The following is an 11,193-nucleotide window of genomic DNA, read 5'->3' on the forward strand; positions in this document are numbered from 1 at the left end:
GGGTACTCTACTTAGTTGCTCAGCAAGTGAATATATGGAACATTCGATAGTAACAGTGTTTTGTCAACACCGGCCCGAATTGACTCAGCACATATCTTCCATTGTCGACTCACTTGAAAACGGGAATTTACTGACCACCTCTTCCCATCAATCTTTCCTGAACCACTACAGCTACTATGAGAGCCATACCATATGTTCATACATTGTATCATACATACTTGCCATTTTTGAAATAAATAATATTATCCCTATGGGCTTAGTAAATTGAGGTAAGTTCTTAGCTTTCCACCATTTCTTAATCCATACTCCGACCGGTGTGAAATTACCCCCATTGAATATGGGGAAGTATAATTTGCTTATGGCTGACTTAATACCGATATATCTCTTGCTCAACTTAGGTGTTCGTCTCTGGGCCTGAGTTAGTTTATTTGTAGTCCGATCAGTACCAGTACGCTAGGGGTTTATCGACTATTGGTGAACTTAAACTAGTTATAACTCAGACCCTGAGACCTAGTAGCGTAAGAACAACCATAGCGTAGAAGCGTACGCATATTCATATGTCGTTCTCGGATTCATTATAATAATAAAGTTCAAGCTCTGTTCACCAGTATCACTCTCTCAACCAATAATCTGCCGTCCTTGAATTTACAATCAGGCTCTTTGTCTACTGACTACGAACATAAAAACGAATATCCAAAAAAAAAAGTGACAAACAAGTTGATCAATCAAAATTGATTTTTAGTGTTTAGGGTTTTGCAAAAAGTTCGGGGCTAGTGATGCAACGATGGAAGACACAAGATGCGTTAATTCGCGACGTTGGATACAGAACACCTCTACCATTGGGTGTGAGCTGGAGCTTGTGCGCCATTGTGTGGAACAAGGCTGGCTCACACTCGTAGTAGTAGTATGGGCTGAGTCACGTCTGTGTATTTTTGAACGTGATCAATTAAGATTGTTTCCTACAAAAAATGTGGAGAATGAGAGAATCGAACTCCCGACTTCGTGCATGCAAAGCACGCACTCTACCAACTGAGTTAATTCCCCGACATAATAAAGCTGGCCCACGTAATTATAATATGGGCTGAGTCAGTGTGTGTAATTTTGAGCGTGATCAATTTATTAAGATTGTTTCTTATAAAAAATAATATGGAGAATGAGAGAATCGAACTCCCGACTTCGTGCATGCAAAGCACGCACTCTACCAACTGAGTTAATTCCCAGATGTCGGTGTGTCGAAACCTTTTGTTGAAACATTCTAAATTTTCAACGTATAATTTACATTTTAGTTTATGAGCCAACACCGAAGTGGGTTCAGTAAATTTTAAGCAATGAGATCAACAAATTAGGCTTCAATAGGGACAATTTATTTTATTTTAGCTTCATTACACCGGTTATACTTTTTACATTATTGTAGCTGTTGACTAATTTGTGATGGTATTGATATGTCATATAAAGGAAGTTCCACAGTTTGGGTTCAACGGATCAAGATTGAACTGTATATGTTTTGAAAATAAAACGCATTTGGCAATTATTAATAATGCGTACTCGCCAAATTGCTATTAATGTAGAGTAAAATACTTTTGTTCATAAATTCCACACGTACAACATTGTCTGAAACAATGCTAGTATCGATTTTTTTAGATCGTATGGGAAATTCGACAACCTTTGTTTCAGCCTGGTGATATTTCAAATACATTCGTGACTGTGGACGGTGTCGATTGTTACGTTCCCGAACCCCGTCCTTTCGATCCTTCAATGAAGAGTCATAAACAATATCACGCCGCCTACAACTATGAGTTTGCTATTTCAATTAGGGACAGGGGTGTTATGTTAATGGCACAGTGCGTGGTGGTAAAGCATATATTACTTGTCACATATGCGTCTTCTAGAATTCCTCGACGCTGGTGAGATGATCGTCGCTGACAAAGGCTACAACGATGGGTAAGAACATTTTATACCGCCTTTATGTAATATTGCAGACATTGCAAATATTAACGACAAAATTTGTCGATGGCGAGCACGCCATGCACCTGGGTGCAGGGAAATCGGCTATTTTGCGCATTATATACCAGCATAAATAGGCAAGGCCAAGTCGTGGGTCAACCTATGGATATTACGAAGAGGTCTGGGAGGTAAAACCAGTCTTAAATAGTATTGGTGAGCGCTTCAAGAAGTTGGGTTGTAAAGTCAAGGGATACTACACTCACAACATTAGCGATAGACATATGATTCTAGATACCCTCCCAGAATTATCAGTGTATCAGCAGCCGCAGTGATACGGGGTTCCGGTGGACAAGATATCTGATGATTGGTAACTGCAATACATAGTCAACAAAGGGAAGCTAGGCACACATTTAGCTGACATAATTATACCTGCCGCAGGTATAAATTCAATCATACAATTTGATGTGGAATAGGTCGTGTATAGATCTACGGGAATGCACTCTAGGGTACAAGTATTCCAATTTGTTATTGTTACCCCAAACACAAAATTGGATACATAATCGGTGTACCACGTGTACAAACAGCAGATGCGAAGCTTCCTTAGAAATTTCCAGCATTTCCTGAAAAACATACAATAAACTGAACCGAATGCGAGTGCTGGCACTAAAATGTCAGGGGCGTTTGTTGAAGGAAGCGGGTTTATTGCCTGCACCACTCACCGCAAATATGGGCCTATACACGATGATGGAGTGTACTTTTGATATACGTCTTGAGGGTAAATCAGATATTCGTAGGTCAACTTGGTCGTCAATGGATTTGACCGCAATTCAAGTTAAATATGCGGCCGGCGATGTAGTCTGGATCCAGATGCTATTAGATTATTTGTTTAAGTTTCGCAAATAAGAACCAGTGCATGAAGCAAATTTGACGGGTCCGGTTTATGTACAAAATAGAAGAGGTCGCACAAGTGATATCATTGCGGAAGGTGTGATAGTAGACCAGAAGAAGACCGAGTTTGAATGGATTACATACAATACTGGTTAATCATGTTCATAATCCACCAGGAAAACAGGAACGCCTGACTATAATACCTAACAGCTTACAGCCTCGAAATCCGCGATTTATCTTAGGTGATTGCGGGGAAACCCCGTTCTATATCGTGCAGAAGACTAAGACATGATCACGAAATCGACCAAAAATAACACCTTAAAATTGGTCAATAAAAGATAGGTCTCATTTTTCCTAACGAAAAATTGTCCTTTATTTTCTATGTGCGCATACTATTTTGCTATCTGTACTCCCGGGCAGCTACAATCCCTTCTATACCACTTCTCAGGACAGTCTGGATCTTTACAATATGCGCATGCACGCGCACGCTTTCTCTGTTGTTCAGGTCTTGCATGTGTTGACGTGGGACTCGAAACGGGTCAAATTGTTATAATTGTATTTTTTTATTGGCATTGGCGGAAATATTGTGACATGTTTATTTGCCAGTGTTGGTCGTTTGAATGGACGTTTTTCTTTTATACCGTCTGCTACATTGGTTTGCGGTTTTGATTTCATTCCTGGCTTTTGGTATATATTTTTTTGTGTGAATTAGGCGGCAGCGGAGCATCAGGTACTTGATTGTTATTTGAGGGCATACTAGTAGCTGGCGGGCTTGTGACCTAACGTGCTCACTTCTGGCCAACTTGGTCCGCGACAAAACGCTGCCTTGTCTGGTATTGAACAAAGTCGCTTTCAATTCCTTTTTATTGCCCTATAACGCCAGCCATGGACATAGTTTTATTGCTATTCTCCTTGAGCCAGTTTGCGTACTATTGTAAACTCTCAGGAAATCCGAGGAAAACTATATACCCATCTACATTTTCAGCTGTATTCCACTTCAGCGCAAGAGCCTCAAAATCATCACTTGACTTCAATTGTAAGCCTTTTGTGTAGAGACGTTTTTCCACTCTGTTAGACACCCTGAGGTATGGTACAGGTACTCCCATTCGTTTGCCTAGCCATAATATTTTAGCCGTGAGAGGCTTACCCTCAATTAACTTTGTTCTAGTTTGTCTAGCTCAACTTTCTTCACAGAGCGAACACAAATATTTGACACACCGAATTGTTCATTTGAATTCCTAAATTCGGCACGGCATTCCAGATTTTACCACGTGTAATATGCTCGGTGTCATATAGTTTTCTTGTATAGTGTGCCAAGTGAGTATGATTCCATTGTTCGAAGTGGCCAACGTCCAATCTCCCTATCTAATAATAGCCTGAAGTGTAATTTATTTATTCAATTTGTGAACATATTGAACCACTAGTGCATGCAACCGACTTTAACATATTTAGAACTTATAGAATAAACATTGATTAATGCATCACGAAATACCTGTAGGTGATTATGTTTATGTCGCCATTCTGCGAGTAAGATGTCAGCTTTCCTGGGACCCATTGTATTGCAACCAAACTGTCTCAGTACGATCGTACCGTGGGCGCACCACCAGAGCGTGAAGCCATTACTATCCAAACGTGAGCAAGCCGTGTGCATAGAAAAGTGTATTTGGTCGATTACACATATTAGGGTGTCCGTACATAATATTTATATTTAGTTCATGTTGGGAATACAACGCTTGACTCACGTAGACACAAAGTTATACCTCATATAGTTCCAGTTCCGGTATATCACCTATGTAACTCCCCGTATATAAGAACAGTACGCCCTCCGCATCCTTCTTAGCGTTTTTTTCGAAATAGCGGAGTATTTTCTTACGTATTTATATCTCATCAGCAAAAGTATCGAATACTAACTTAACGCGCTTGTACAAATGTACGGTATGTAGCGTCTCACCCCCCGTTGCATATACTTAAGCCCCTTTTTACTAAATAGAACTTTTCTAAAGTTGTACCGCGCTGCCTACACCGTTGATTCGCATACGCTCGATCTTGATCATTCCATACGTGTATAGCATTCATTAGATTGAAGAAGTAATCTCTTTGAAACGGATGACGACGTAGAACTTTAACCAGATCCGTTACACGGAACCATCTTCAAGCACCCTAGACCAGAAGTCTGTTAATAGTGTCTTTTTCGGAATAGCAATCTCACGGTTTGCGAGATCCTGTAGCGCTTTCTCAATGATTGTTGCTGAAGTTTGTGTAGTAAACATTGCAGTATCATCAAGGGAACTCTCCACATGTTTTGAATAGAGCTGAAGAATGCAGTCAACCTGTCTTACTGAATGTGGTCTTCATCTACCTCTACCAGCTGAGTTATATCTTCGAAAGTAAGCTATTACATCCACCGCTTCTCCTTCATCCAAAACTGTCAAACTATAGAGTAGGTCTTTGTCATCAGGATCGGCTTCTAGATCTGATGCATCTGGACTTTGTGTATAAAGCCGGTCTTCCACTACCATCCTTTTGCTATCTACTCCACGCGAACCGACGCTGAGTACCTATTAAGCTTAGGCGTGTATAAGACTCATACTTGGTTTAGTTCGTGCGGTATGTGTGCACTAAACTCGTAATAATAGTTCAATACGTATGTCTATATGTGTATATCCTTGTTTATACTTTAATTATTTGTTTGAGACTCACAAACATAGGACCAGTATACTATCGCGGGTATAAATGAAATTACCATTGCTCCACCAATAGTTAGAGAGATTACTTCTACTAAATGGCACTATACAGCCAATAGGTGGTGAGGTTACTAAGCACACTTACTATATAGTAAACCAAGAAAATGGCGAGGTGCATGAATCCCCAATGTCGAGTGTCATGTACAAAACCACAAACTGACAGTAGCAAGAAATGGACTGCCAGGGACATCGCAGCAAAAACTTCTAGTAGGACACTGCGCCGTATAAATAGGGGAAAAAGTCCTACATACGAAGAGATCTCTCATACAGATGCAACCGATGAGTCAATCAAATCTTGCAGTACGACCCACCCACCCTACAAACTATTAGACAATTTCTAGACTAGAATATCACAAGGACCTAACAAATAAAAACAATATCCCCCTCACACTAAAGACACTTGCCCATAGTATGGATTCAGGTGTTCACAAGAGATCTGTCCGAGTTTTTTGTGTACGCAAAAAATAAATAAATTTCTCTACCAAAATCTGGTAGCGATTTTAAACGCCGCAACGATACTACAGATGGCCACACGGATATTCAACGTTTTATTAGAGAATGCTAACACCCACCTCCACTTCGGGACGAAAGCGGTCAAAAACAATACTGTACCGTGTCTTAGTCCAAATCCACACAGGAAGAGGCGCTTATGATTTGTATCGTTCCGGGAGGGGGCATGGCCTTCATCGCCGAGTGATGGAGGGCTGGCATAGGCGTACGCACGGGGGTGTGGGTCGCTCCCACTCCTTTGCGTGCAGGCGTCTTTCGAGGGGTCACGTGTGCAGAGGATATTGCCTCGGCCAAGTCATCGACACTCACTTGATCATCGTCCTTCAACGACAATGAGCGTTCGTAATGCGCAGAGGAAAACTGTCGCAACTGAGTTTGTGTATCGTTTTGCGCGGGTGTGTCGGTACTGGCGCGGGTGTGTGCAGGTATTTGGCCCGCTATCCGCACATCCTTTGCCAGTGCATCAGTATTAGGGTTAACACACTCCCTCGCGCTTCCACGGATATTCATCTGCTCTGTGCTGGTGATTTCACTAATATGTTCGGTGATGCTCTTGTTGGTAGGCACTGGACAGGTGTCGCCTTGGAGGTTGTCCGTGTCTTTATTTACAGCCATGAACCATTGCGCTAAATGGGAGAAACACTGTGTTGATTCTACCCCGCGCGCAGGTGAATGTACAGTGTTTTGTGGATATGCAGTGGTACAGGCATATACTGCCGAGGTATTTGTAAATATACCGCTTCTATTCAAACTACTGAGTGACTCTCTACTCGATAGGGGACTGCGATTGCCGTCCTCCTCCTCCCCGCCGTTGCCATGGTTACCAATCTCCACCCCCGCTTTTGATTCGGGATCGGCAGGCGATGCTCGCGTATCGCGCTCCTTCTCCTCAACTGTAGTCGCACCCACACTGTCCCTGCCAGCGCCTGCACCATTACCCTCACGCACAAGTACTACACTCTCCTCACGGACAAGCCCTGTATTCTGGTCACACGAAGGTGATAAGCCCTTGCCATGGGTGGGTGTGTACGTCCTTACCGGCGTGGGTGGCTGCGCGGGTTCGTCAAGTTGCTCAGGGGTGGCTGTCTGCGTGTGCGGGAGCGCAGACAGCTGACTCACAGACAGTGTGCGTGTAGGTACAGTAGCACTCACCCCCTTGCCTTTGCCTGTGCTGGTAGCGGTCTTGGTGCTAGGTGGCTTTGGTGTAGCTGCCGGTGAATTGTTGTACACTGAGGCTGTGGACCGCCATGTGCTCAGGCCTGGTGCCGGTTCGGTTCTGTGTCCTAATTTCACCGCACCTGGAGCCAAAATACTGGGTGAACTTACACTTGTATTTGACTCAAACCCATTGTTGTCCTTTGGTTCTGATTGCACCTGTTCACAAGACTTAGTGGAAACCTCATCCTCCAGTAGACCATCCAGTCTACGTGGACTCAAGCTTAAGTTTAGTCTGAGACTCTGTCCTGTCGCTGTCGACGGTGCGTGTCGTGTGGTGACAGTTGCGGCCTGCGTGTGCGTATCCGTCTCCATGACCACATCACCTCCGGCACCGTTGCCATGGTTACGGTTGCCCACCCCCGCGTCCCCACCCATTTTCTTAGCACTGGAAGTGTCTCTCCAACTGAAACTCTCCGCTCTGCGAATGCTCCCACTCACGTGTGTGCTTGCCTGTTCGACACTACGCACAGTATCCGTCCGCATGCCCTTCTCAGGTGTCATGCTCATGGCTACATCGTCGCTCTGTATCCTGGTCGTTCTTACGTTGGTGCTTGTATCCGCATTGGCATTCACGTGCGTGTTTATGTTGGAACATGGGCTAGTGTCCGTGTCTGTGTAATTATCTGCGTTCGTGCTTACCAGGGCCTTCCCCGAAGTATGCATGTGCGTTCCAGCATCACCCCTTATCTGTCCCTCCTCACGCGCTGGTGTATGCGTCACTGTATGCGGCACTGTACTGGTGCGCGCGTGTGCGTGTGTGGGGGTGTGTGTGTCTCGTTGCGGGTGTTCCTGTGGGTGGCTCTGCACACGTGTGCCTGTGTACGGTGGTGCAGGGGTGTAGGTACGTTCCCCTTTGCGCTCCTTCTGCGGTGTCCTCCACTCATTCACCGTCGATTCTAGTCGTCGCGCATGTTCGGTACTCTGTAGTAATGCTTCGGCACTCTGTGCCCGTGTCTGTAGCGTCTCTCTAACGGGCGTGTTCGGCTGCGTGGGTGCATGCAGGTGTGTGTGTATGTGAGGCTGTGTATGTGGGTGTATCTGCGTATTGTCATCGGACGCGTACGGCCTTGCATCTGACTTCGGTTGTGCATACACATCTGCCTCTGTATCTGCATCACTGTGTGTGACCCCTTGCGCGAGTGTGGGTGTTGTGTGTAGATCAGTGTGTGTGGCAGCTGTCGTGGCCACTTCCTCGTACGGCACGCTCTCTTCCCCACCACCACCGGTATCCGAGGCAACGGGACGGGTACTGTCTGCACGCTCACTATCATTCTCAATATCCACGTCCATGTGCGAAGTGACACTCGTATCCATGGCAGCAGAACCATCGCCGGGGCCTTGCAGATGAGCATGACTCATCGCCGGTATGTACCCCGAGTCAGCCTCCCCGTGATAGCTTAGACCCTCACGTGAGCCATCGTTTACTTGTCCTGCAGCGCCCACGTGTACACCATCCATCTCACTCCCTTTCCCGTCCACTTGTGCGTGTGCATATTCCTGGTTGTTGTGCGCGTGTACATACTCCTGATTGTTGTGTGCGTGTTCATACTCCTGAATGTTGTGTGCGTGTTCATACTGCTGGTTGTTGTGTGCGTGTTCATACTGCTGGTTGGAGTATGCGTGTGCATGGTCCAAGGTATCCTTTGAGTCCATACCTCCCATGGGCGCACCACTCTCTGGGGATCCAACACCCTCACCCATGTCTGCGCGAATACATCCTTCCAAGGTCTGCACAGGCCCGTACGCCTGTGCTTGTACTTGTGCGTGTACTTGTGCGTCTCTAAGTTCATGTACCTGCCCAGCCAGCTCGCTGTGTGTACCTGCAGCCACGGCCGATGATGTCGATGATGAAGAGTGATATCGTACAAACCCCACAGGGCCACCCGGAGTGTCACGCGCAAGTGTCCTATTTTCACCCGTAAGCGTGATTTTGGGCTCATTTGCACCTATATCCATCAGGTCCGCACCCTGAGTCGCTTGCTGAATCGTATTGGCGTTGTCTTGCGAATTTGCTGTAGCCGTGGGTGAGCTAGCCGAACTGAGGATGTGATCGGATTTGAAAATGATTAAAATAGTGAATAGAAAATACCTAGCACGTAATCAGTATTTAATTGCGAAAAGCCCAGAAATATCACACACACACACACACACACACACTTATATATATATATATACATTAACATTTATTTCGATATACGTATCTCTATGGAAAATTGGAATACAGAGCCTACCGTGTTGATGCTAGCCTAGAAAGAACTCCAGTTGTAACGGAATTTAGAGTACGGGATGCATTTTCGGTACAGAAGAGTTGAGACGACACCACTTGCGCCACAATAAAAACTCGACTCATTGTTGATACATGTACACAGCATCATACCAAAACACGCACACGCACACGCACACATTCATGTATATAAATATATTTGTATACTACGTATGAAAAATACCATATGAATGCACAAACACAAAGAAAACCACACAAATACATCGCATAGAGACACCCACATACACACACACACTCTCTCATGTTTAGATGTTTGTATGTATACATAGCTACATTTATAGCAACACCATAACAACACGTACATATGCATGTATATATCGTGTATATACACCAGTATAAAAACACACCGCAGAGATGCCGATGGTTCTGCGGCCAGGTCATCACCGTCGCTGAGTGGGAAGGGCACCACTTGCCTCACCACTTGCTGTGCCGAATAATTCATATCCTTAACGACATCCTGTGCCACACAACGCCATTCAGAGGTTGCAGATATAGATGTGTGTTATGTGATAACGTTATGGTTGAGGTGACTACGGTATTGGAACGATATGGATGGGGTAGTACAGCGTAGTAGAAACTCGAGTAAGATTTTACAATATGTATCGCAACTTACGCTTCCTTACCAGGATTAGGTTGTGGGATGTGTTTGTAGATACTAAAATATACAACAACGCACACATAAACGTGCATATATCGATAAATACACACACACACACACACACACACACACACATATATATATATGTATATATATATATTCATATGCTTTGTATACGCTCAACTTTGATTATATATGCGAATGAGAGGCCGACGCAAAGCATCCATCGGTCCTAATTCCCCTCTAGACGGCTAACCATCGCTACCTCCAACCCACCCACTGACTCTCAGCTTCACAGCAGCCAGGTGCACTCTCGTGTGTGGAGTTGTTGTAGCCCTACAATCAACCCCCGACCAACACAACAACCACACACACAGTAGACACAACAAGCACACACACAGTCGACACAACAAGCACACACACACAGTAGACACAACAAGCACACACACAGTAGACACAACAAGCACACACACAATAGACACAGCAACCACACACACAGTAGACAACAAATACACACACAGTAGATACAACAAGCACACACACAATAGACGCAACAACCACACACACAGTAGACACAACAACCACACACACAGTAGACACAACAACCACACACACAGTCGACACAACAACCACACACACACAGTAGACACAACAAGCACACACACAGTAGACACAATAACCACACACACAGTAGACACAACAACCACACACACAGTAGATACAACAAGCACACACACAATAGACACAACAACCACACACACAGTAGACACCTCACTCACCACAAAGCTCTGCTGTTTGGCAGCTATTCCGATTATGATGTTCTTCATGTGTAACGTAATCACCTCATTCTCCGCATTGGCTTGCGCCGGTTGGCGTATAGCCTCTGCAAGGTACTCCAGACCTGCGTAATGGACAATTAACCAGGGCTCGCGATGAGCACTAGCCCCAAAATGATCGGCTATAGACGGCCGTTGCAGCATCAACCAAATTACATCAAGATATGACGG

At 44.8% G+C, this 11,193-nt stretch overlaps 1 protein-coding gene and 2 non-coding genes across 3 annotated transcripts; all 3 read right to left on the reverse strand.

Annotated features, from left to right (window-relative positions):
* Positions 1-971: 971 nt before the first annotated feature.
* Positions 972-1,044, reverse strand: SARC_30247. The gene has a single exon. It is a non-coding gene; the product is annotated as a tRNA-Ala (tRNA).
* Positions 1,045-1,147: 103 nt separating this feature from the next.
* On the reverse strand, positions 1,148-1,220 carry SARC_30248. Its single transcript has one exon. It is a non-coding gene; the product is annotated as a tRNA-Ala (tRNA).
* Positions 1,221-6,105: 4,885 nt separating this feature from the next.
* SARC_11313 (hypothetical protein) lies at positions 6,106-10,045 on the reverse strand (the record flags this gene model as incomplete). The annotated part of the gene is made up of 2 exons (XM_014294603.1): positions 6,106-9,342; positions 9,936-10,045. Coding segments are annotated over 2 exons (3,258 nt in total), but the record flags the coding sequence as incomplete, so codon positions are not given.
* Between the last annotated feature and the right edge of the window lie 1,148 nt (positions 10,046-11,193).

This window comes from Sphaeroforma arctica (genome assembly GCF_001186125.1).
Source record: "Sphaeroforma arctica JP610 unplaced genomic scaffold supercont1.1623, whole genome shotgun sequence".
Lineage (NCBI taxonomy): Eukaryota > Ichthyosporea > Ichthyophonida > Sphaeroforma > Sphaeroforma arctica.